This window comes from Nycticebus coucang, chromosome 11, assembly GCF_027406575.1.
Source record: "Nycticebus coucang isolate mNycCou1 chromosome 11, mNycCou1.pri, whole genome shotgun sequence".
Lineage (NCBI taxonomy): Eukaryota > Metazoa > Chordata > Mammalia > Primates > Lorisidae > Nycticebus > Nycticebus coucang.
Window position 1 is genome coordinate 10,841,636 of NC_069790.1, and position 26,071 is coordinate 10,867,706.

Genomic DNA, 26,071 nt, shown 5'->3' on the forward strand with positions numbered 1-26,071 from the left:
TTCAGTCTGGCCTCTTCTTTCCATGTGCTACATGCAAAAATAAGGAAGACTCTGCCCCTTAGTTGTCAGCTAAGGTAACCCAGGTATTTGTCCATTATCAATGCTTATGGCTCGTGGATGGCCACGTCGAACTTGGTGATAACCTCATGTGCATGCGCCTCCTCTTTCAACTTCTGATGGCATATGGTGGTGATGTTTACCACAGAGCCAAGAGCCAACCAGCTGAAATCTGCAACAGAGCAATGGACACAAAAGCGCTGTTACCAGAATCTTTATCTAGACCTGGAATGGGTTCCAGTAATGTTCGCCCATTGGCTCGATAACCCTTGTCTCTTCAAATACTCTCAGGTATTCAAGTATTGAAACTAAATGACGGGCGGCGCCTGTGGCTCAGTGAGTAGGGCGCTGGCCCCATATGCTGAGGGTGGCGGGTTCAAACCCAGCCCCGGCCAAACTGCAACAAAAAAATAGCTGGGCGTTGTGGCGGGTGCCTGTAGTCCCCAGCTGCTTGGGAGGCTGAGGCAAGAGAATCGCTTAAGCCCAGGAGTTGGAGGTTGCTGTGAGCCGTGTGACGCCACGGCACTCTACCCGAGGGCAGTACAGTGAGACTCTGTCTCTACAAAAAAAAAAAAAAAAAAAGAAACTAAATGACAGGAAGTGGTAGCCTTAGTATGTGCAGTCTGCCCCAGATAACCTCCGTTTTCATTTGAAAAGTAACAGTCACAGTACACCATTGCACCTGTATGACTAGTTTCTTTAGATCAGCGGTTCTCACCCTGTGGGTCGCGACCCACAGGAACTATATTAAAGGGGCGCGGCATTAGGAACGTTGAGAACCACTGATCCTAGATCAATGTTGGTGACGTTGTCATGGAATGTTGGAAGTAAGCAAGGCCAAGGCACAGTGGCTCACTCTGTAATCCTAGTGCTCTGGGAGGCGGAAGTGGCAGGATCACTGGAGCTCAAGAGTTGAAGACCAGCCTGAGCAAGAAGAGTAAGACCCCATCTCTTACTAGAAAAATCAGCTGGTGTAGTAATCCCAGCTACTTTGGAGGCTGAGGCAGAAGGGTCACTTGAGCCCAGGAGTTTGAGGTTGCTGTGAACTATAATGATGCCATGGTGCTCTATCCATAGTGACATAGACTGTCTCCTCCCTCCCCACAAAAAAAGATACTGGTTTTGCACCCGTAGCTCAGTGGTTAAGGCGTTGGCCACATGCACTCACATGCTGGTGGGTTTGAACCCAGCCCAGGCCTGCTAAACAACAACGACAACAGCAGCAGAAATAGCCAGGCGTTGTGGCAGGCTCCTGTCATCCCAGCTACCTGGGATGCTGAGGCAAGAGAATCACTTAAGCCCAAGAGTGGCTTGCTGTAAGCTATGATGCCCTGGCACTCTACTGAGGGCATGAGACTGTCTCAAAAATAAAAAAGATACCAAGTGACTTACATTCAGTTTACTACTGACGAGTGAATGAAAAAGTACAAAGAGGTGCCAACTCCCCAGGTCTGTCCCATACACCAAAAAAGGATGACACCATGACAAGATCCTGCAACCAGAAGTGTATAGCATCTCCCGCTGAAGAGCCAAGGCTAGACTGCTGTGAGCAGATCTAGTCGCAGCCGTCCCCCAAAGGGTGTGGTCAGGAAGCCTCACATTTCCTCTGAACTCAAGTGATAGCAGCTCCGGATAGCCCTCTGGGAGGCAGGGGAAGGGTATGGGCCTTGGCAGCTCCTCACCAGCCTTCACTCAGTCCCAGGAGGCTTGGGTGAGCTGTGTGGTCTACATGGGTACATGCATTTCTAGTGCACCTTGGAGCCATTCCCTTATAGTTAGCCCAACGGTATATCCTTAGATGAGGCAAAAATAAATTTTCAATACAAATCTTAAGTTTCAGTACAGTTATATAGAATGAGCTGGGAAAACTGAGAAGGGACAGTTTCCAGGGATTAGGGATTTGCTGCAAAAAGGTCAGCAACAGCACAGCAAGCCTGGGGTTTGAAGGGAGATAGCGGGGTTGGGGCCCTAGTTGGAGGAGGCATCCTGGAACCAGTGAGACGAAGGTGCAGATGAGATAAGTGAAACTGCCACCAGGACCAGGAACAATTTGCTCTGCCCAGCTGGTGGTGGCTCCTCACTGTTGTCCCTCCACCTGCTCTGTGCCCCTGGAAACCAGGCTGAAATTGGTCTTTCCCTGGGGTCTGAGGAGAAGGGTCAAAAATTTAGTGCTGGAAGGGCCCAGGGGTCTGGCCAGACACAAGAGGGAACTTCCTTTGGTGTGATGTCATCTTTGAATCTTGGTTTATAATATATATATATGTATTTGTTGTTGCTATTGTTGAGACATAATCTCACTATCTTGCCTGCCCTTGATAGAGTGCTATGGCATCACAGCTCACAGCATCCTCAAACTCTTGGGCTTAAGAGCCTTTCTTGCCTCAGCCTCCCAAGTAGCTGGGACTACAGGCACCCACCACAATGCCCAGCTATTTTTTGTTACAGTTGTTGTTTAGCTAGCCTGGGCCAAGTTCAAACCCGCCACCCTCGGTGTATGTGGCTGGTGCCGTAACCACTGTGCTACGGGCGCCAAGCTTCAATAGATATAAAATGAGAGTAACATCAACTCCTTCGTGGATGATGAGAATCAGATGATAAAATCATACAAACATGGGAGGAGGCCTAGTCATAAGTTATGCCCAGGGCCACACAGCAACCAGCCTGTGAAGTGAGGCCCAATAAACTCTGTCCACGGGCCAAAGTTCTGAGCTATGAATGGTCTTGACATTTTGAAGTGGTTAGGGGGGAAAAACCCAAAAGAACACACATACTATTTTGTGACAGATGAAAATTTCATAAAGTTAAGATTTCAGTGTCCCTATTGGGACAGCCACACTGGTTTCATTGGTTCCTTTAAATTATAACAGAAACCCCACTAGTCTGCTCAACTTCTCTGGGGTTGGGGAAGTGAAACTATGAAGAGGGAGATGAGCCTACAAGAATCTGGGTGAACATAGGTTTGGGAAATCCTTCAAAAGCCCCAGCCCAGGAACCTGGGGTTAGGGACAGTGCCTCACTTGTCAGAGCTTAGAAAGATTACACTTGACCTGGCCTAGTGAGGGTGGAGCTGGAGCCCCATTTCTGGGGTTGTATTTGACAAAGGGCCCCTCATCACTAGATGATACATGACCAGGTTTTATCATGTACTGGGTAAGCATTTTGAATTTTATCAGGACTGCATTAATTTTCAGAGAAAATAATAACCTTAACTTCATTTCAAACACTATTTCAACGTTTAAAAAAGAGGTGTTTGCAGGATAACAATAGTTGAACTAGTGTTTGTGAGTACAAGGAATCTCAAAGGTGGGAGGTGAGTGACTCAAGTTTGGAAAAACTAGAATCTGCCCTCCAATTGCCTGTGTGAGAAAGAGAACTGCCCCTAGTCAGCTTGAAGGATGAGAGACTGCCCTTTCCCAGTCTCCCTAGAGAATGAGAGAGAACTATACTAATCTGTCCTGGGATGAGAAAGCTCTTTCCTCAGTCTGCTTTGGAGGACAAGAGAGCTGCCTCCATCTGCCCAGAGTATGAGAAAACTGCCTGTTTCCCCAGTGGGCTGGCTACACCATGCCAGGGGTACTGTGTTGGGAGAGAAACTCGAGCTAGTGCCTAAAAGTGCTACCTAATCTACAAAGCGTGACAACAGGCACCAGGCACATGCTGAGGATGGAGATGGGGCCTGTGCCTGGCTCTCACTACTATCCACAAAGGGATTGCTGGATGAAGGTACAAGGCAGAAGACCTTAGAGGCACAGGCATCCCCCACAGGCTGGCCTCACCCGGATGACACTCTAGGGGCCTCTGTCTCTCTAGGTGTCTGGAGTTGGGTATTGCAGTATAAGTCCTGAGCCCTGGCCCTTGGTAGGATCAGACAGGAAGCTTTCCTCATTTACACCCCAGTGAGGTCTACACACACTTCAGAGAAGTGGTTCCCTGCTCCAGAGGCCTGGCCATTAGGATCTTTTTTTCATTTTTATATTAAGGTACGATGTACATGCATAGTACAATTCATTTAGTGTTTAGTTCTGAGTTGACAGATACATACAGCAAGAGTAGCCAAGACCATGTCAAGAAATCTCTGTCTTTTTTTTTTTTTTTTTGAGACAAAGTCTTATTTTGTTGCCCTCAGTAGAGTGCTATGACATCATAGCTCACAGTAACCTCAAACTCTTGGGCTCAACCGATTCTCTTGCCTCAGCCTCCAAAGTAGCTGGAATTACAGGCATGCACCACAACGCCTGGCTACTTTCAGAGACAGGGTCTCGCTCTTGCTCAGGTTGGTCTCAAACCTGTGAGCTCAGGCAATTCACCTACCTCTGCCTCTCTGAGTGCTGGGATTACAGGCATGAGCCACCACGCCCAGCCAAGAACTCTCTCTCTTTAAAATCCCACAGGTGACTCTAACATGCTGCCAGAGTTGAAAACCAACCCACAGACCCTTGTCTACCACCTACGAGTGGGCAGGAGCTTCCAAAGGAGACCAGCAAGGAACCCTCCAGAGCCAGAGGACCCAGCGTCTGGCGCCTTGGCCCTGGGGTGCAAACCGGTCAGACTGTTAGGGCAGCCTGTGGGGCACAGGGACAGGAAGCAGGGCTCAGAGCACCTCGTGGGGGAGGGAGCAGCAAGCGGGGAAGGCAACCCCTCCCAGGGCCAGAACCCACTTCCTACTTTACTACAGCACTGGAGGAGACTGGCAGAGGTTGGGACTCCCTTGAACTCCCTTCCCCGCCCTTCTGCCTGCAGCACAGGGAGGTGAGGCAACCTGGCCTGGGTGATTCCAGCTGGCGGGATGGAAGACGGCGAAGGTCCTGAGTATGGCAAACCCGACTTTGTGCTTTTGGACCAAGTGACTATGGAAGACTTCATGAGGAACCTGCAGCTCAGGTAGGCCCAGGGCAGGGGGTGCTGGACTCCCCTCCTCCAAGGTTCCTCACCCAGACACACTGGATGAAAATGAGCACCTCCAAGCAGTGCCCCAGGGAGACAGGGGTAGACCAGGAAGCCCCATCCTTGACAGGTCTGCCTAGTCAGTGCTGGAGCTGTCACCCCTGCCTCTCACATGGCCCAGGTGACTTTTGCCCCTTCTTTCCTGTCCAACAGGGCCAAGTGTGACCCCACTTGGACACATAGGCACTGGGCACTGGGGCCAGGGCTGGACCCTCCTTCCAGCACCTTCCCGCCAGTTGCTTCTGTTCCCTCATGGGGTCTGGCTGGAGCCCAGGACTCTGAGGTGAAGCAGGCAGGCCCCACCCTAGAGTCCAAAGCATCCCATGGGGTTGACATGATGCTCAGGTGGGATGCATGGGTGTCACAGGACACAGCCGGTAGAAGTGACCAGAGCCTAATTTGCTATCAGGAAAGGTGGGGAGAGGGCAGGAGGAGCCCAAGAGGTGGGGACCTGGCACGTCAGGGTGGCTGTGTGGACAGCTGGGCTTCACGCTCTGATTCTCAGGGAGTTCAGGAAGCTTCCCAGGGATATCTTGGGGTCCAGGAGCCCCCCTAAGCTCAGATAGCAAGAGGCTGTGAGCCTGACCCAAGGAGAGGAGGGCTGGAAGGGAAGTGAGCTAAGCACTCTGTGTGTCCTTCCACCTCATCCCCGTAAAAATGAACTTAGGAAGGCCTAGCTCGAGGGCTCACGCCTGTAATCCTAGCACTTTGAGAGGCCGAGGTGGGTGGATAGATTGAGCTCAGGAGTACGAGACCAGCCGGGCTCCTCCTGCCCTCTCCCCACCTTCCTGAGAGCATATTAGGCTGTCAAGTGAAAGCAAGGGTAAGAGCCCTGTCTCTACCAAAACTAGAAAAAATGAGCTGGCTGTGGTGGCATGTGCCTGTTGTCCCAGCTACTCAGGAAGCTGAGGTAGGAGGATCGCTTGAGCCCAGAAATCTGAGGCTGCAGTGAATAACAATGATGCCACTGCATTCCTGGGCAACAGAGTGATACCCTGTCTCAAAAAACAAGCAGTAAAAACAACAACAACAAAAAAAGCTTATGAGAGTCGCTGTCGTCTGCATTTTGATGATGAAGATGGTGAGAGCCCTGAGCTCTGAGAAGTGGGGGACTGGCCCCCAAGCCACACAGCTTATAAGAGGGTGAGTCTAAGCTCAGAACACCCATGTCAGAGGTAATGAAGGAAAAAGAATCCCAGGATGGTACCACTGGGGGACATGATGGGTCCCGCACACCAAGGAGAGGTAGGGTCAGAGGATTAGGCCAGCCAGCACTCTCAGAGGCAAAAAGGTCAAGAAATGGGTGGACATAGGCCCACTGGTGACCCAGTTTTTGAAGGGAAGGGTCACCCCTCCATTGGCCAGGTTTTTTAGAAAGTCTAAGGATGTGCCGGGGAGGGCCGGCAACCACATTCATAAAGACAGTGACAGCTAGTGTGGGCACTGTTGCCCCACCCTCTCTCTGTCATGTGGGTGGAGCTGGGCGGGGTCCCCTTCTGCCCATTCCGCCCAGGCCTTGAAACAGGAAACAGCACAAGGCCCCTCCCTCCTCTCCCAGCCCAGCCCTTTCCCTCAACCCTGGTTCCTTACCTACCCTGTGGGGCCCACCCCAGGAGCCGGCACTACCTCTGCCTCACAGTGTGGTCTTGGGCAAGTCTGTCCCCTTCACAAAATAGGTGGTCATGATTTTTGTGACCTCAGGACCCTCATGGAGAGCAGCGTGGACCCCAAACTCTACATTGCAGTGGGGACAGGCTCTGAGTGGCTCAGCTCATCCAGGATGGCACCAGGGCGACTGGGGGAGACAACCGCCCCTTTCTCCCTTCTCCACTCTCAGCCCCTCCAGTGGGAGCACTGGCTGACTGGGACCAGGGCTCAATGTGGTCTGTGCCCAGAGGCCCATGTGACCCTTGATGCCTGTGAATGCTAAGGCCTGGCCCTGCCGTGTTCAGGTTCGAGAAGGGCCGCATCTATACCTACATCGGAGAGGTGCTAGTATCCGTGAACCCCTACCAGGAGCTGCCCCTATATGGGCCCGAGGCCATCACCAAGTACCAGGGCCGTGAGCTCTACGAGCGGCCTCCCCATCTCTATGCCGTGGCCAATGCTGCCTACAAGGCGATGAAGCGCCGGTCCAGGGACACCTGCATTGTCATTTCAGGTACCTGCCCCTGAAGCCAGGTACCCTAGCCTTAGCATCCTCTTTCATAAACATGAGCGGGGGGTGGGGGGGAATTAGAGTATCTCCTGTGCCCTGTGTGGCTCCAGGACTCTATCACACCAGTCCCATGGGTACAGGCTGGCACAAGGAGCTGGTATAAGGAGCGTGGCCTGTTTGTTTCTGTTGACTACTATCTTTCTGGCAGGGGAGAGTGGGGCTGGGAAGACAGAAGCCAGTAAGCACATCATGCAGTACATCGCCGCAGTCACCAACCCGAGCCAGAGGGCCGAGGTGGAGAGGTGAGCCGCAAGGTGCAGCTGTGGCCTCAGCACAGCTAGGATTGCGGTGTGGTGGGAAGGGCCTGGCACTGGGAAGCCAAGAGACGGAACTGGAGCCTAGCTCAGGCCAAGTTCAGTGGGCTTGTCCATCAGGAAGGTTCCAGGTAACTCCAACACCCACTGAGGTAAGACAAGTTGATCTAAACTAAGTACCTCTCAAGTAAGGTGGGTGAGACCCAGTTAAGGGACACAGGCTGCCAGCTGGGAGGAGACAGCAGTGAAGGTAGGGTACGGGGAAGTACAGTAGAGGGACACCTGAAACACCACACTGACAGGGCAGTGGCACCACTCAGGTTATCCCATGGAAGCCTGGAGAACCTGGCAGGCTCCAGTCAGGATGGCCAAGCATACCAGGTGGGCTTGTAGTGACAACAGGAAGCCAGGGCTGGCCTGTTCACCGGCTGCTCTCCCCCGGAGGCCTTGAAGAAGCTGCTTCCTGTGTCAGAGCCCATTTCTTCCTGTTGAAATGTGACACGGTGGGGTTCAGAGGGGGCAAGCAATGTCAGTTCCCAAGTACACATGGCTGGCACCACTGTCCAGCCCTGCTTTAGAGGACCAGGGCCAAGTGGTCAGACCTGCTCCCCAGGCTGCAGCTGAGGCCTGGGCAGAGATGAGGTGACTGTGGGAAACAAAGACCTGGGCTCAGTGCTGTCCAGACCCTGTTGTGCACAAGCCAGCCTGCCAGGTTCATTTCCCAGCATCTCAGAGGTGTGACCATCACACGGCCCCAGATGCAGCATTGGGTGAGGCTGGGTCTTTGGCTCGCTCTCTGCCAGCTCTTTTATTCATCTCGAGATGCTGTGATTTCTGTGAGGAAGACTCAGGCAGGGACCCTATTCTCCAGATGGGAGGTCTTTGCCTGAACCCTGGCTCCTCCACTTCATAGGGTCAAAGATGTACTGCTCAAGTCCACCTGTGTGCTGGAGGCCTTTGGCAATGCCCGCACCAACCGCAACCACAATTCCAGCCGCTTTGGAAAGTACATGGACATCAACTTTGACTTCAAGGGGGACCCAATTGGGGGACACATCCACAGCTACCTGCTGGAGAAGGTGGGCAGGTGGGCTGAGGAGACCCCATGGGGAACTCTGGCTGAGACCAATCTCAGGTCTGGGGACCCTGATGCTGCAGGTTAGGAAGGCTGGGCTCTCCCTGTGACCCTTTGAAGTGTCCAGAGCCCTCTGACCCCTAGCCTGTCCTACATCTGGGAAAGCTCATATAAGGTCCTGAGGGGCAGACTTGAGGACTCCCAGGCCTGAGTCCAGCTGCTTGTCTCTCCTTAGTCACGGGTCCTCAAGCAGCACGTGGGTGAAAGAAACTTCCACGCCTTCTACCAGGTGAGCCACTGAAGGAAGGAAGAGGAAGGAAAATACAGGGTGGGGGGAGGGAGGGCAGTAGGCTGGGCCAACTTGTGACCTTCCCTCCTATCCCAGTTCTCCCACTCTGCCCCACTCCCCCTCACTAGCCTATGGTTCTCATTCCCTGCCACACACCCCATCACCTCACATCCCACAAACAAGAAGAGGTGAGCTCCTTGAGAGCAAAAGGATGCTTCTCCATCTGAGATACTTGCAGACGAGAGCTCTCTGGGACCTACGCAGTGACTCCTAGCTCTAAGCTCCCCACCGAGGTAGGAGTTTCTTGGGACCCAGGCTCTGTGTCAAGTTCAACACTGAAGCACAGCTTCCTGCAACAAGAAGTGTCTACAGAATATGAACTCCCACCGAAGTGGAGTTCCCTGGACACTGACAGTGTCTCCATTGACCTGAGCACTCCTTTGGGATAAGAACTTCCTTGGAACGGGCAATGATTTTGTGAACTCTGAGCTCCCCACAGAGGTGGGAGCTCCCTGGAAACAAACTGTATCACTGCAGTCTTAGAGCTTGACACTGACTTACAGTTCCCTGGAACACTGGCAGACTATGGGCTGCCAACAGAAGTGGAAACTCCCTGGGAAACAGCAATGTCTCTAGGGACTCAGGTCTCCCCACAGAGTTAGGAGATCCTGCAACATGGACAGTGTCTCAGCTTTACAATGTCACCAACTCTCAGCTCTACAATGATGCAGGAGCTCTCTGGGACACAGGCAGAGCCTCTAAAGACTCGGATCTTCCTCTGAAATGGAGCTCTCTTGGACACAAGTACTGCCTCCATAAAATCTGGGCTCCCTTCCGAGGTAAGAGCTCCTTGAAACATGGGCAGTATCTTGTGGACTCTGAATTCTCCATGAGATAGGAGCTCACTTGTGACAGACTCAGAGCTCCCATGAAGTGGTGCTAACTAGGTCACAGGCAGTACCTACTCTCTCTGTGCTCCCCATGGAGGGAGCTCTATGGGAGGAGGGCACTGTCACCAAGACTCTGAACTCCCTTACAAGGTGGGAGCTCCCTGGAGCTCTATGAAAAACTATGAAAAACTATGGAGCTCCAGCTCCAGCTCCCTGGAGCACAGTAGTGTTCTTAGGGACTCTTAGTTCTCTGCTGAGGTGGGAGTTCACTGGGACACAGACAGTGTCTCCATAGACTGTGAGCTCCACACAAGTACAAGTCTCTGGAACTTGGGCAATGTGTTCCAGTACTCTGTGCTCCCCACAAGATGGGAACTCACTGGATTGTGGGCAGGGTCTCCATGAACTATGAATTCCCCACTGAGGTGGGAGCTCCCTGGGACACAGGAAGTTTTCTGACAGATTTTGAGCTCCATTTCACTCTGGGATACCCGTAGTGTTTCTATGGACTCTGAGCTCCCTGCTATGGTAAGAGCTTCCCAGCACTCCGGCATTGTCTCCAGTAACCCTGGGCTATCCACTGAGGTGGAAGCTCACTGAGACATGGGCAGTGGCTTGATAGACTCTAAACTGTCCTTAAGGTAAGAGCTCCCTGAGACATGAGCAGTGTCTCCATAGACTGTGGACTGTCCATAACATGGGAGCTCCCTGGGAATCAGGCAGGGTCTCCACAAACTGAACTCCACACTGAGATGGGAAATTCCTGGGACACAGAATGTTTTCACAGACTCGGAGCCTCCCTGCTGAGGTAGGAGGCTCCCTGGGACATGGATGGTGTTCCACTGACTCTGAGCTCCCCTCAGAGGTAAGTGCTTCCTGAGACTCAGGTGAAAGCTCTCTGGGACACAGGCAATGCCTCTATGGACTCTGAGCTCCCCACTGGTGGGAGCTTCTTAGAACACAGGAAGTATCAACACAGCCTCTGGGCTTCCCCTGAAGTGGAGCCCCCTGGGACTCCCATGGGATCTCCACAAACTATTATCGCTTCACTGATGTGGGAGCTTATGGGACATGGACAGTATCTCCATGGACGCTGGAGCTCTCCATGAGTTGGGAGTTTCCTGGGATGTGATCAAGGTCTCCATGAAATGTGAGCTCCCCACTGAGGTGGGAATTCTCTGGGACACATGGAGTTTTTCATAGACTCTGAGCTTCCATGAAATGGAGCTCCTTGGCACAGACAATGTCTTTTAAGGACTCTGAGCTCCCCACTGTGGTGAGGGCTCCCTCAATCCCATCAATATTTCTATGGACTCTGACCTCTGGCTGAGGTGGGAGCATTTTTGACAAGGGCAGTGTCTACACAGACTCTGAGCTTAGCTCTGAAGTAGGAAGTCCCTGAGATTCAGGCAGTGTCTCTATAGACTCTGAGCCACTAGGACATAGGCAATGTCCCCCTGGAATCTGAACTCCCACTGGTGGTAGGTCCTTAGGACACCGGAAGTTTTTCCACAGGCTCTCAGCTCCCAGTGAAGTGCATGCAGCTCTCTGGGACTCCTGAAGGATTTCCACAGACTCTGAAGTGGGAGGTTTTGGGTCATGGGCAGTGACTCCCTGAGCTCCTCGTGGGACAAGGGCTATGTCTCCACAGATTCTTAGCTTTTCAGGGGTTGGGATCTTGTGTCTAAGGCAATGTCTACATGGAATCTGAGCTCCCTGCTGAGGTGGGAGGCTATGGGCCACAGACAGTGTCTCTGCAGGTTTTGAGTCCCCATGAGATGGGAACTCACCTGATTGCAGGCAGGGTCTCCATGAACTATGAACTCCCCACTGAGGTGGGTGCTCCCTGAGACACAGAGTTTTTTGACGGAGTTTGGGCTCTCCTGGAATAGAGCACTCTGGGACCTCCCACAGTATTCTATGGTCTCTGAGCTCCCCACTGTGTTGAGATGACACGGCAGTATCTCTACAGACTCTGAGCTCCGCATATAGGTGAGAGCTGCCTGTGACTCTGGCATTGTCTCCAGTGACCCTGCGCTCTCCACAGAGGTGGGATCTCACTGGGACATGGGCAGTACCTTTATGGACTCTGAGCTGTTCTTGAGGCTTGAGCGGCATCTCCTTAGACTCTGAGCTCTCCATGAGATGGGAGCCCCCTGGGATTCAGGCAGGGTCTCCACAAACTGTGAAGTCCCCACTGAGGTGGGAGACTCCTGGAACATGGGCAGTTTTCCATGGACTCTGAGCTCCCCACTTAGGTGGGAATTCTCTGGGATACATGGAGTTTTTTTCACAGACTCTGAGCTTCCATGTAATGGAGCTACTTGATACAGACAATGTCTTTAAAGATGCTGAGCTCCCCACTGAGGTGGGAGCTTCCTAGAACAGGGACAGTGTCTTCATAGATGGGAACTCCCTGGACAATAAGCAGTGTCTTCATGGACTCCAGGCTGCCCACTCAGGTGGGAGCACTCTTGGAGACAGGCAAGGTCTCTACCAACTCTGAGCTCCCTCGGAGGTAAGAGCTTCCTTGGACAGGGGCCATATCTCCACAGACTCCACTGAAGCAGAGGTACAGGAAATATGGGTGTTATCTTTTCAAACTCTGATCTCTCCACTGAGGTGGGAGCTCCCTGAGGCAAAAACAATGTAACCAAGAACTCTGAACTTCCTCTGAGGTGAGAGCTACCTGGGACACAAGGGTTGTCTCCAGAGACTCTGAAGTTCCATGAAGTTGAGTTTGTGGAGACTCCTTGGCCCATAGGTAGTGTCTACACTCTGAGTTCCCACTGAAGGGGAGCTGCCTTGGACTCCTGCGGGATATCCTCAGACTCTGTCTTCCCTGCTGGCATGGGATGTTTTAGGTTTTGCATTGAATCTCCATGGAGTCTGAGCTCCACAGGAGTTGAGATCTCCCTTTGCCTAGAGCAGTGTCTGCAGGGAATCTGAGCACTCCGGTCAGGTGGGAGGTCTCTGGGACATACCCAGTGTCTCCACCGACTGAGCTCCCTCCTGAGGTAAGGGCTTCCTGAGATGGGGCGGTATATCTTCTGACTCTAATGCCCACACTAAGGTGAGTGCTTACTGGGGCAGGGACAGGATCTCTATGGACTAAAATGACATGGAGCTCCTTGGAGCATGGCAGTTCCTCCAGGAACTCTGTGCTCCCACTGCAGTGGCGCTCCATAAGACTGCCAGGATCTCCATACTCTTACCTCCCCTTCCCAGATGGGGGAAATCTGGGGACACGGGCATTGTCTCCATGGACTCTGAGCTCTCCATGAGGTGGGGTCTCCTTGGGTCTGGAGCAACGTCTCCACAGAATCTGAGCTCCCCACTGAGATGAAGTCTGGGAACAGGGGCAGTGTCTTCCTAGCAGATTCTTTGCTCCCACTGACGCAGTGGTCTCTGACCACTGACTTGGGAGCTCGCTGGCTCACAAAGTGTTCACACAATGTCTGGTCGGGCCCTGGTTTGTTCGGTTGAGGCTAGGAGGAAGCTTGTATCTGTTCTTCTGCCTCTGGAGGGATTGGGAGTGGGGGCTCCTGGGAGCTTATTCGTCTAACCAAGGGATCTCCATCCTCTAGTTGCTGAGGGGCAGTGAGGACAAGGAGCTGCATGAACTGCACTTGGAAAGAAACCCTGCCTTGTACAATTTCACACGCCAGGGAGCTGGACTCAGCACGGGTATACACAGCGTGAGTGTGAGAAGCACAGATGCCTCAAACTGGGCTTAGTTTCAGGGTCCTGAGTATGCTGACAGGGAGTGGGCAGCGGTCAGCGGTCAGCACAGGCCAGGCTGATGTGAGCTGTGCAGGTGAGTGGGGTGGGTGCTCAGGCTGCGGGAAAGTGGCTCAGGGAGGGGATAGTGCATAGGGATGAGCAAGTGCCTGGGGCAGTCAAATCGAGGTTAAGGGAAGGCAGGTGTCCTGGGCCCAGAGTGGCTTGGGATAGTGAACCCCTTCTCCCCCCAGGCCTCGGACAGTGACGAGAGGAACCACCGGGCAGTAACCGAAGCCATGAGGGTCATCGGCTTCAGTTCTGAAGAAATAGGGTCTGTGTATCGCATCCTGGCTGCCATATTGCACCTGGTGAGCCTGGCTCGGAGGGCCCAGGAGGGGAAACTCCACAGGGATTTCCTGGCTGGGAGTCCCTGGCAGGGAGGAGCCGACTGGTTCCAGATATCCCAGCGATGTGGCTGAGCTGACTCCCTCCCCCAAGGAAGCTGAGTTGCTGGGGCGTGTGTGTGTCAGTATCTAGTGGAGAGTCTGTTGTTAGGGCCAGGGCTGCTGGACACAGTAAAAGCCACGTATTGTGCAGACTGGGCCCAGGACACCTGCCTTCCCTTAAGTGCAGCGTGGATGACCTTGTGGCATGTCACCCAGAGGCTCTCGGCTGCAATTCTCTAAGTGGCACAAGGAGTCAGCAGTGCAGAGCTTCTGTGGCTACTGGGAGGATGCAATGGGGTCCTTCACACATTGGATACAAGACCTTGGCAAAAGCTCTGCGTGCCCCTGCCCTCCTCTTTTCTGGCTGTGTCTGTGCCCACGGTGGTCAGCCAGGAGCTGGGCCCTGCCATGTCCCTGTCCCCTGTCTCCCTTCCTCCTCACTGTCCAAAGACATCTAGACTCCTTTTGGCCATGGAGCTTAGACTGTTCATGGTTCCCCCCATCACCAGGGAAACATTGAGTTTGTGGAGATAGAGGAAAGTGGGATGCAGAAGGGTGGCCTGGTGGTGGCTCAGGCGGCGCTGGTGGACCATGTGGCTGAGCTGACAGCCACACCTCGGGACCTTGTGCTCCGCACCCTGCTGGCTCGCACTGTGGCCTCTGGAGGCAGGGAGGTCATAGAGAAGGGCCACACTGCAGCTGAGGCCAGCTATGCCCGGGACGCCTGTGCTAAGGTACTCCTGGGTAGGCAGGGGGAGGGAAACCCAGGAGGTCTTGGCAGGGGGCAGGCCCAAGGCAACAAGAAGCAACATGCTCCTGTCCCCAGGCTGTGTACCAGCGGCTGTTTGAATGGGTAGTGGACAAGATCAACAGCATCATGGAAGCCCGAGACCGGGACCCTCGGCGTGATGGCAAGGACACAGTCATCGGCGTGCTGGACATCTACGGCTTTGAGGTGTTCCCTGTTAACAGGTGGGACCCCATCTCCGACCTTCAGCTCCTATGGCCACTTAGTCCCAGGGAGCTTCCTGGGGTTGGGAAGCAGGAATGACTGATTTTGTCCCGGCTGGTCCCTGGGCCCAAGATTAACACCCCCAAGCCTGCCTCAGCTATACCCCCAGCCTTTAGTATTCTGATGGAAGGCAAAATTATTGGGCTTGCTTCACTGGGCTTTGACCCAAGTCTACCCACTGTGCCTGCTGGAGGTGGGCACAGGGTGCCTAATCCATAGGGACGCCATACAACAGCCTGGCACCAGACTCCTCAGTGAGCACCAGGGGAGATTTGGGGGGAGGCCTATCCATTAACACTTGCTCCACAAAGAGCAAGAGCCCCTCTGAAAGGCCACCCCCGCCAGCTTCGAGCAGTTCTGCATCAACTACTGCAACGAGAAGCTGCAGCAGCTCTTCATCCAGCTCATCCTGAAGCAGGAGCAGGAAGAGTACGAGCGTGAGGGCATCACCTGGCAGAGTGTGAGCGCCGTGCCGGCCGGGGGGGACTCAGCAGGCGGGGCGCCCAGGGGCGTCGGGAGCCCATGGGAGGAGAGGCCCCTGGGCTGGCTGGCAGGTGCTAAACGAGGGGTGGCAGAGGGGAGGTGGCTGGGAGGTCCTCAGCAGCTGCCTTGCTGGCTGCCCCCACCCCAGGTGGAGTACTTCAATAATGCCACCATCGTGGACCTTGTGGAGCGGCCCCACCGGGGCATCCTGGCTGTGCTGGACGAGGCCTGCAGTGCTGCGGGCACCATTACCGACCGCATCTTCCTGCAGTCCCTGGACACACACCACCGCCACCACCCACACTACACCAGCCGCCAGGTGCCCGCGTCTGTCCCAGTGCTGGCACAGTGGGCTGGTGGGATCTATTCCACAGGCAGCATGCTGCCTATGCCTGGTGGGGCTTAGGCAGGGACCCAGCTTTACTGTAATTGCCTCACTGTGGTGGTCTCTTCTGCCCCAGTGGGATAGAGGCAGACCCCCCACATACACACACCTCTGTGACTTGGCCTTGGCCTATCCCCACAGCTCTGCCCCACAGACAAGACCATGGAGTTTGGCCGAGACTTTCGGATCAAGCACTATGCAGGAGATGTCACGTAAGGGCACCCCTCCTCCCCACATCCTGGGCCTTCCCATGGGGCCTTATTGCATGTGTCACAGGGCAGGAGTGTTCCAGGGGAATGTCCGGAAGATGGGACATCATTAGCCCTTCTGCCACCCCCATCCCTTTAAGACACTGACAATCCGCCCATCACCAGATTCACAACTAAAGAGCAGCAATCAGGGTTTGAGGATAGTGGTTCTCAGCCTGGGCTGCGTTCATCTGCAGGCTTCTAACAAACACCCACATTTCATGTCTGGGCCTTCGCATGTCAGCATCTGCTGGGGGAGCTAGAGGTTGGCATGGTGGGGGTAGAAGAGGCAGAGGAGGCCCAGATTCTGCATTTCTAACAAGTTTCCAGGTGACACCTTGCTGTGTCCTACAGCCATGCTCTGGGTACAAAGGTCAGAGATTGTCATGATGATTATTAATTTATTTGAGGTGACTCAAAGAGAGGTACAAGTGTCTGATATGAACTTCTCAAGGAGAGGTAATAAGAGTAGACAATGAAGACAGAGCACCCAGATGTCAAAACTGTTCCCCAAAATCAGAACCTTTGCAGCAGCTGTGGAGAGCCTCAGATTAAAATAGACCCAAGTCTCAGGAGTTCTTGGTCATAATTGTAGTCTCTGATATTCATCAAAACTCAGCAGGCACTGTTCAAGCAATTAAATGACGTACAAAGAGATGGAATGGCGCACTCAAGGTCACACAGCAAGCGTGCATATGGTAGACCTGGGACTCAGTGCTAGGACATTTGGCTTTAGAGATGGGGTCTTAACTACTCAACTCATCTTCCAGGAGAAAAATTTCTCCTGAGGGAGGGAGTCTTAGGTGATGAAAGAGAAAGGAGGTGTAATGGGGAAGAAGGAGAGGCGCCAGGCCTAGAACAGAGCAGGGGAGGAGATAGGGGACCTCCTGGGGGTTGTCGGTGCTCTAAGAGGCCCAGCTCCTGCCCTAACGCCCCGCCCTTCCCGGCCCTGGCAGGTACTCCGTGGAGGGCTTCATTGACAAGAACAGAGACTTCCTCTTCCAGGACTTCAAGAGGTTGCTGTACAACAGGTGAGTGTAGCTAGTTAAGTGTGTGGGTGCAGAGGCTAGGACCCTGACCTGGCAGGTGGACAGCCTGAGGTTCAAAGCTAAGGTGGGGGTGGGTAAGGCTGCTCTCCCTAGAGGGTGGCTAGGCATGACACTTGTGTCTGCAGCATGGACCCCACCCTGCGGGCAATGTGGCCAGAGGGGCAGCAGAACATCACAGAGGTGACCAAGCGCCCCCTGACAGCTGGAACACTCTTCAAGAACTCCATGGTGGCTCTGGTGGAAAACCTGGCCTCTAAGGTACGTTCCACCCCACCCCTACTCCTGCCCTTCTGGATTCTTCTCTCTGGGCCCTGAGTACCAAGTAGGGCCCCTGACCACCTCTGCACATCATGAGGGCTGGTAGAGTAGGGTCTCGACCTGTCTGTATGAGTCACATCTGCTCCAGCTTGGGGACCCTGACCACTGTACAAGTTAGATGTGGGGGCTCAGGAGCTGGGCTGAGGCAGGATCAATCATCGAGGACTTCACCGAATTCGAACCCAGCCTTGCTCTCACCTCATTGTCTCTCGAGCAGGAAGGGGTCACGGGGAGACCCTGCTGGGAGCATGGCTTAGCCAAGCCAAGCTCCTGCCAAGAGCTGGGGACTCTTCTGGCAGCAGGTATCAAAGGGACAGCTAGCTATCTTGGGGAGCTTTGGGCCCAAAGACAGCAGGGGACCTGGGTCTAGGGGACGTGGCAGGACAACAATAGAATCCAGAAACATCAGCCCCTCTCAGAAGGAGAAAGCAAGGAGAGAGACGAGGCCCCCTCCTGCTCCCTGGGCTGGAGACTGGCTCTGGGCCCAGCCTCCTTGCTGGCCCCTGCTCTAGCACTTCAGGCTTCCAGGGCCCTGTTCTGCTGTGATTTCCCTTGTCCCTGACTCTCATCCTGGCCTAGGATCTTGGCTTGGGGCAGGATCCACAGGACTAAGGCCCCCTCCAATCCCTTCTGTGCCCACAGGAACCCTTCTACGTCCGCTGTATTAAGCCCAATGAGGACAAGGTGGCAGGGAGGCTGGACGAGGACCACTGTCGCCATCAGGTCGCATATCTGGGCCTGTTGGAGAATGTGAGGGTTCGCAGGGCTGGCTTTGCTTCCCGCCAGCCCTATTCTCGGTTCCTGCTCAGGTACTGGCACCAACGCCCGTCACTCCGTGGGCTGGAGTCCCTGGGTGGAACCCAAGGAGTAGGAGCAGAGGGTTCCTAAACAGTGCCTCACAAAATATCAACACAAGCAATGCTGGCGTGCAGCTGGCCTCAGAACACTGCAGTGTCTGTGAGGATGTGTAGGAGGACACTGTGTGGGGAAACACACATGAACACAGGTGTCACAGGCACTCCAGGGACATACCTGGAGGATTTCAGCCCCAGGACTCTCAGCACCAGCTCCATCTCCCAAGGGTGGGGTGGGCAGAGCGGCTCTTGCTCCCGCCCCTTGGCCTCATCCTCACTGCCCTCTCCTGTGGTGACAGGTACAAGATGACCTGTGAGTACACATGGCCCAACCACCTGCTGGGCTCTGACAAGGCAGCTGTGAGTGCTCTCCTGGAGCAGCACGGGCTGCAGGGGGATGTGGCCTTTGGCCATAGCAAACTGTTCATCCGTTCACCCCGGACACTGGTCACACTGGAGCAGAGCAGAGCCCGTCTCATCCCCATCATTGTGCTGCTGTTGCAGAAGGTGCGGGGGGTGGGGACACCCCACGGAGGAGATGCATGTGCTCTGGGGACCACAAGTGCACTTACGAGTTCCACAGGAGTCTCTGCTTGATGGAGACAGGCCAGGATTGAAACTGACTTGAGCAAAAAGTACAGACACAGCTGAGGTACAATAGTTCTGTGGCTGCCAGCTTCAGGAGCAATAGGACCCAGTGCTCAAAATAAGGTTTTCAGGTCTCCTTCCCTCACACCCTCTCCTTCCTTTTTTCTTCATTCCCTCTTTCCCTCCTTCTTTCCTTTGAACTACTTATTAGGAAGGAAAAATCTATCTAGGATGGTGTTGGTTGCCCAGCTTCCACCATGTCACCTCATGGATGGCATGATTTTATGTAGAGGCCAACACCTTTATCCCAACAAGTCAGTGCAGCCATAATCATTTTAGTGTGTATTTCCAAAGGATAAGGATTCTTTCCTTTCTCACCGTAACTTTAATTTTGGAACAATTCAAGCCTATGGAAAAGTTAAAGAACTAGTACTGTGAGTACATAAGCTCTTCACGTGGCTTGCTGCAAGGGTGCTCCCTCCATCCCACCCTCCCTCTATTTCTGTTTCTTTGGTGGTGTTCTCTCTCACCCCCCCCATCTTTCTATCTCTCTCTCTGTCTCTCTCCATACACACACATTTGTATATGTATCTATTTATATTTTCTCCTGAACTATATAAAGTCATGACACCTCTCAATACTTCAGCAGGTATATTCCAAGAACAAGGACATTCTCCTTTGTAACCATGGTAACATTAGCACATTCAAGAAACTTAACCCTGATAAAATAATAACCTACATATCTGAATACCATATTTTGTCATTTATATTGCACACCTTTTGCCCAAATTTTTGAGGAAAAAATAAGGATGTGAATTATACACAGATAGTACTAATCCCATATCTATATCAGTGTTTTTTTTTTGTGATTTTTGGCCAGGGCTGGGTTTGAACCCGCCACCTCTGGCATATGGGACCGGCGCCCTACTCCTTGAGCCACAGGCGCCGCCTATATCAGTGTTTTAAATTTTCATTTATGCTTATGCATTAAAAATGTAATTCTAGAAAGCAATAACAATACCGATGTGCAAAACGTACCCTAGAATATGGTAATGGGTTTTGTTGAATTTACCACAGACTTGCAACAAAAGCATTTTTGGACAAGGAATAGCAACATATTTCTCTTCATACTCTTCAGGCAGGGGCTAGCAATCTAGCTGATATTTTTATAAAATTCCTTTATAATACAAACAAGTGCCTAAATATAGACAAACAAAAATTTGAATTAAAAAATTAAAACAAGGGACAGCTCCTGTGGCTCAAAGGAGTAGGGCGCCGGCGCCATATGCCAGAGGTGGCGGGTTCAAACCCAGCCCCGGCCAGAAAAACTGCAAAAAAAAAAATATATATATATATATTAAAACAAAATTTCTCGAAAAAATGTGGGTGCACATTATACATGGCAAAAAATGGTATCTAATGTGTAGCCCATATTCAAATGTCTTCAGCAGTCCCATTATTACCCATCACATCTTCTAACATCTAAAATCTAATCAGTGATCACACCCTGCGTTTTTTGTTACCTCTGTCATTTCCTCTAAGACACAGGGGTTGTATAGCACCGCTGTCCTGTTTGGAAACCTCAAACTATTTATGGTTTTCAATTCCCAGTCTGTACTCAGATTTCCCCAGTTGTCTCCTGATGGTACTGTTGTACTCAGGGTCCATACACTGTGATCCATTGCTGTACTGCTGAAGTCTGTTTAAATCTGTGGATCCTTGAACTGCTTTCTTTCTTTTTTTTTTTTTGAGACAAAGTCTCAAGCTGTTGCCCTGGATAGAGTGCTGTAGGATCATAGCTCACAGCAACCTCCAACTTGGGCTCAAGTGATCCTCTTGCCTCAGTTTTTTTTCTATTTTTCGTAGAGATGGGGTCTCGATTTTGCTCAGGCTGGTCTTGAACTTGTGAGCTCAAACAATCCACCCACCTTGGCCTCCCACAGTGCTAGGATTAGAGGCATGAGCTACTGCACTCAGCCAGCCCTGAACTGCTTTCCTTGCAGGGTTTCCAGTCTGGGTTTTGATGGTCCCATTCTTGGGGTATCTCTCTGTCTTGGGATATCCTGGGAGTTGGAGGCTAAGTCTACACCAGGTCAGATTCCAGGTGAACTCATTCAGTTGCCCTTGTAAGCAGGAAGAAACCCCCTGCATCTGTCCTCATCTCTCTTCTCATGTGAGCTTTCTCCCTGGGGGGAATTGGGGGTCCCCGTCAGTGCCAGTTCCCAGCTTTAAAAGCCTGGAACAGGCAAGCAACTCTTTTCTGAGAGTCTACAGAGCCGTGAGTAGGGCTCCCCTAGTGTAGCTGGCCACATGCCCATCCAGGAATCAACCACCAGCCAGATGGACTTGGCTCCTAGAGCCAGGGATTGGGCCAGTCTCCTTGCAGACATGCAAGGGTGTGCTCCATGAAGGCTTAGGATCAGGATTGGGTTAGGAGACTGGGGCCTGGCTGGGCTTGACTGTGTATCCCATTGCTCCCGGCCCAACTAGGCTTGGCGGGGCACCTTGGCAAGGTGGCGCTGCAGGCGGCTAAGAGCTGTATATACCATCATGCGCTGGTTCCGGAGGCACAAGGTGCGTGCTCACCTGGCTGAGCTGCAGCGGAGATTCCATGCTGCACGGCAGCCCCCACTCTATGGCCGTGACCTTGTGTGGCCACCACCACCTACTGTGCTACAGCCTTTCCAGGACACCTGCCAAGCGCTCTTCTGCAGGTATTCCCCTAGCTGGCCACACTTTCCAGTGCATCCACTGCACACCTCACTGGTCATCTGGCCCCATAGTGCTCAGCTGGGAGATACAGCGGCCCCCTTGATAGGTGGGAAGACTGTCCACATTAGCTGACTATCTCAAAGTTGGTAGCAAAGCCATCCTGAGAACTGTGCTGGGCATTTGAGGTCTAGAGCCACAGCCTGCAGGGATAGGGTGGCTGTTCGGGGCTGGGAAGAGGAGGGACTCTGTATCTGAGCAGGGCCTTGAGGGCTGAGTAGAAGTTCTCCAAAAGAAAGGCAGAGAACAAGAGGGTGTTGGGCAGCTGCAGGTCTCAGAACCACTTTCCAGGGACAAGCATTAACCTCAAGGGACTAAGACCAGAGAGGCCAGTAGAAGTTGGGACATGAAGGGCAGCCAGGCTGAGGGCCCAGCCTTCTCCTGTAGGGAAGGGGTGATGGGACGGCATTAACCGTAGTGCAGCTTCCATCTGACAGCTCACCCTCTACAGGTGGCGGGCCCGGCAGCTGGTGAAGAATATTCCTCCTTCAGACATGGCCCAGATTAAGGCCAAGGTGGCTGCCATGGGGGCCCTACAGGGGCTGCGACAGGACTGGGGCTGTCGACGGGCCTGGAACCGAGACTACTTGTCTTCTGTGAGTGCCAGGTGGGCCCAGGGCTGCTGGGGGGATGTGGACACCCATGAGGGCTCCAGGCTGTCACCGTACCCGGGCACCCTCAGACTTCCTCTCTCAGGTCTAGGGTATAACTATCCTTTTGACTCTTCCTCAGTCCTCACTCGTCTCCCTAAGAGTTCATCCCTGGGGTTTGAGGGTTTTCGTTTTGTTTTTTTTTTTTTTTTTTTTTTTTTTGGTTTTTGGCTGGGGCTAGGTTTGAACCCGCCACCTCCGGCATATGGGACCGGCACCCTACTCCTTGAGCCACAGGTGCCGCCCGGTTTGAGGGTTTTCATCTGTCCTCACCTGCCTGGGTTTTACTGGCCCGCCCTCCACCTCTCCACCCCACCTTGAAATCTCAGGTACAGTCTCCCCAACATATTCCCAAGTACAGCCTCCCCACCATGTTCTCGGGTACGGCTGCCCCACTATGTCCTTGGGTACACCTGTACCCCATGTTCTCAGGTACGGTCATCCCCCTAAGTTCTAGGGTACACCTGCTGTCCCATGTTCTTGGGTACAGCCACCCCCTGCCACATTCCCTGGTATGCCATTCCCCGCTATGTTCTCAGGTACAACTGCCAATCCATGTTCTCAGGTATAGCTGTCCCCCTAAGTGTTCTCAGGTCAGCTCCCCCGCCAGCCTTTCTCCAACTTTAGCAGTAAGCCTCTTCTATCTGGAGGGGCCACCTGGCTCTCTCCAGAGCTCCACAAAATCCAAGCATGGGTTTGAGGAGCAGCAGCCTTTGGGGATGTGTGCAGAACACAGGGAGGGTGAGCTCAGTTGCAGCCTAGAATGTCAAAACAGGCAGGCTCTGGGCCCTTGGCTTTCATGGACCCGGCACTCGCAAACCAATGCACACACCTGTGACTTGGTTTTCTGACGTGAAGGACAGCCATACTCATTCTCAGAGAGCTACCATCAGTCCAGTCTGGTCCCAAGACTTCATCCCAAACAGCCCCCACCCCTCCATCTATCCTTAGGCTGCAGACAATCCTACAGCATCGAGTCTGTTTGCTCAGCAACTAAAGAAGCTTCGGGAGAAGGATGGCTTTGGGACTGTGCTCTTTTCTAGCCACGTCCGCAAGGTTAGAGGCTGGTAAAGGGGAACTTGGGGGCACAGGTGAGGGCACCACTCAGGAGAGACTATAAGAAGCCCCAGCCCAGGAGGAACAGGGCAGGGGGGATGTGGGAAGGATGGCAGGGGCCTGTGGCCCAGGTGGGTGATGGGAGGGCAGCACCGACCTGAGCCAAGCCCCTCTCCCACAGGTGAACCGCTTCCACAAGCGCCGGGACCGGGCCCTCCTGCTCACCGATCGGCACCTCTATAAGCTGGAGCCCAGCCGGCAGTACCGGGTGATGCGGGCCGTGCCCCTCGACAGGGTGAGTGCCATGGGTAGGAGGCCACATGCACAGCATCTTTGAGGGATGCTACCAGGCTGAGGGAGCCCTGCCTTAGCCTCCTCCTGTCCTGTCTGCCTGTAAGGGTCTGGAGCACCCCAAAATTCAGCCCACAGCAGTACCCGTGCAGAAAACCCTGCAGTGGCTTCCCATTGCCCACAGGGTAAAGGCTCTGGCCCTTCAGGCCCTGCTGCACAGCTATCTTGCACCACCACACTCTCACATCCCAGCCAAGGTAAACAGCCTCTCTCCCCACCTGTGTCCATCTTGGGAGGGTCTCCCACGTATTCAGTGCCTCCTGCAGGATCTCATCCAGCCTCTCTTCTGCCTGCTGCTGGCTCTTAGGCCCATGTGTTCCCTTGCATGGCAGTGCTGTGTTCCCATAAATTCCCTTTCCTTCAGGACAGGGAGCAGCCTGGGGCAGGGATCCAGGCTGGATCCCCTCTGGGTCTCTCACGGTGTCAGGGATCCTGCGACTGCCAGAGTAGAAGGGGCTGTTAGTGTCTGATACAGCAGCTGAGAGCCAGTGTAGCTGTTTACATGTGATTAAAGTGTAATAATACTAAAAACTCAGGCCAGGGACATTGGCTTACATCGGTAATCCTAGCAATTTGGGAGGCCAAGGCAGGAGTTTCCCTTGAGGCCAGGAGTTCTAAACCAGCCTGGGCAATAGCAAGACCCCATCTCTACAAAACATAAATAAATTAAAAAATTAGCCAGGTGTAGTGGCCCACGCCTATAGTTACAACTACTAGGGAGGCTGAGGCTTAAGCCCAGGAGTTAAAGGTTTCAGTGAGCTATGATGACAGCACTGCATTTTAGCCTGCGCACCAGAGCAAGACCCTGTCTCAGCACAAAAAAAATCACCTAAAAACTCAGTCACAGGTGTTCAGTGGCTACCCTGTTGCACAGCAAGAATCTAGAATCATTCATCATGGCAGAAAGTCCTATTGTATGGCTCCCTGCTCAACCTTCCCCTTTGTCAGCAGGGTCCAGAAAGAGAAGGGAGGGGGCGGAAGGACCCTGGGCTGTGCCCTTGGAGGGGCTCCAGGGAGGGGCTCCCCGGTAGGGTTGGGGAGATAGGATCCCAGGGAAGGGGGCAAGTCTAGCGCCCCTTGACCCCAGCTCTCTGTTCAGGTGACGGGGCTGAGCGTGACCAGCGGGCAGGACCAGCTGGTGGTGCTGCATGCCCGGGGCCAGGACGACCTGGTGGTGTGCCTGCACCGCTCCCAGCCACCGCTGGACAACCGCGTTGGGGAGCTGGTGGGCGTGCTGGCCGCGCACTGCCAGGGGTGAGTCAGACCGGGTGCCCCTGGGCCCGGGCTGCGGGAGTAGGATAAAGCCAACACCGCCTTGACCTCACCCTGCTGCAGGGAGGGCCGCTCCCTGGAGGTCCGCGTCTCCGAGTGCATCCCCCTCAGCCAGCGTGGGGCCCGGCGCCTCGTCTCGGTGGAGCCCAGGCCGGAGCAGCCAGAGCCTGACTTTCGCTGCGCCCGCGGCGCCTTCACCCTCCTCTGGCCCAGCCGCTGAGCCAGCCTCGCTCCAAGTCCTCGCACCTGGCCGGGCTGCCCAGAAGGCGGCGGCCTGGTCACCCGCTCTGAACGGGCACAATAAAGATGCCGAGTCTGCATAGCGTGGCAGGTTTCTGGGGTGGAAGAGCTGTGTCCCTCCCATCCCACATGGAGGGGGCATCTGGGGCCCCTGCCTGGGCCATGGTCTCCTGCTAACCCCTATGGGGTTACCCCAACAAGAGGAGGAGGCCTGGGGCCCAGTCTGGGGTGAGGTGGCAAGACCTGGTCCTCAGGCGCACAGCCTAGGGACAGAAGTGGTGGTTTGGGAGGAAGCCTTCTCCCCAGAAATCAGTGCTTTTGGTAAGCCTCACCCTCTCCAGCCCTCCTCCCCCCAGGGCTGCTGTCTTAGGGTCACCTTCCGGCAGGCTGGGTGAGCAGGGACACAGAGCAGCCCTGAGGACTGTCACAGGGTGAGCTGCTGGGAGCCGGGCCCAGGGCTGGCTCTGTTGCTACTGCATGTAGGTTCTGAGAGCAACCAGAAACCTGCTGAACAGCTCAAACGTCTCAGCACCAAGGAACCGGCATGTCCCTAGGAAGATACTCAAAGAGAGGCCAGGGCAGACAGACACCTCACCCCTCAGGCTGCCTAAGCCCTTCTCCAACCCCCACCCACACCCCCGCCCCTCATTCCCTCCCCTCTTTCATCCAGTGGTGTCCCCTTTGCTCTCACAGCTCCCCGTTCCTTCTTATTATGGGGCACCCTAATTCAGAGGGCATCTCACTTAGTTTGCCATTTGGTGTGGGGGGAGATAGGCATCCGCCATTGTGGCTCTTGTGTGACACTCAAGGGCTCAGGACTGTCCAGCATTTTCTACTAAGAAGCTTCTACTTACTGAGGCTTCCCTGTCAAATGGCCAGGCACAGGCAGGTGCTGAAGGT

The 26,071-nt window shown here is 53.8% G+C and overlaps 1 protein-coding gene across 4 annotated transcripts; it reads left to right on the forward strand.

The window, feature by feature from the left end:
• The first annotated feature begins 4,713 nt into the window (after positions 1-4,713).
• On the forward strand, positions 4,714-25,249 carry MYO1G (myosin IG). 4 transcript variants are annotated; one of them, XM_053609696.1, is made up of 22 exons: positions 4,744-4,938; positions 6,954-7,162; positions 7,368-7,461; positions 8,387-8,552; positions 8,784-8,837; positions 13,315-13,425; positions 13,702-13,818; positions 14,406-14,630; positions 14,723-14,868; positions 15,254-15,368; positions 15,540-15,710; positions 15,918-15,988; positions 16,981-17,055; positions 17,199-17,331; positions 18,034-18,200; positions 18,545-18,752; positions 21,324-21,547; positions 22,054-22,198; positions 23,204-23,308; positions 23,490-23,603; positions 24,759-24,913; positions 24,995-25,249. In XM_053609696.1, the coding sequence occupies exons 1-22, from the start codon at positions 4,844-4,846 to the stop codon at positions 25,149-25,151; spliced, it is 3,057 nt and encodes a 1,018-aa protein (XP_053465671.1). In that variant the 5' UTR covers positions 4,744-4,843; the 3' UTR covers positions 25,152-25,249. The 4 variants fall into 4 exon arrangements, with proteins under 4 accessions (XP_053465670.1, XP_053465671.1, XP_053465672.1 ...); XM_053609695.1 differs by lacking the exons at positions 24,759-24,913; positions 24,995-25,249 and adding an exon at positions 23,707-24,751 and having other exon boundaries at positions 4,714-4,938; XM_053609697.1 differs by lacking the exons at positions 24,759-24,913; positions 24,995-25,249 and adding an exon at positions 23,707-24,751 and having other exon boundaries at positions 4,760-4,938; positions 7,018-7,162.
• Positions 25,250-26,071: the final 822 nt, after the last annotated feature.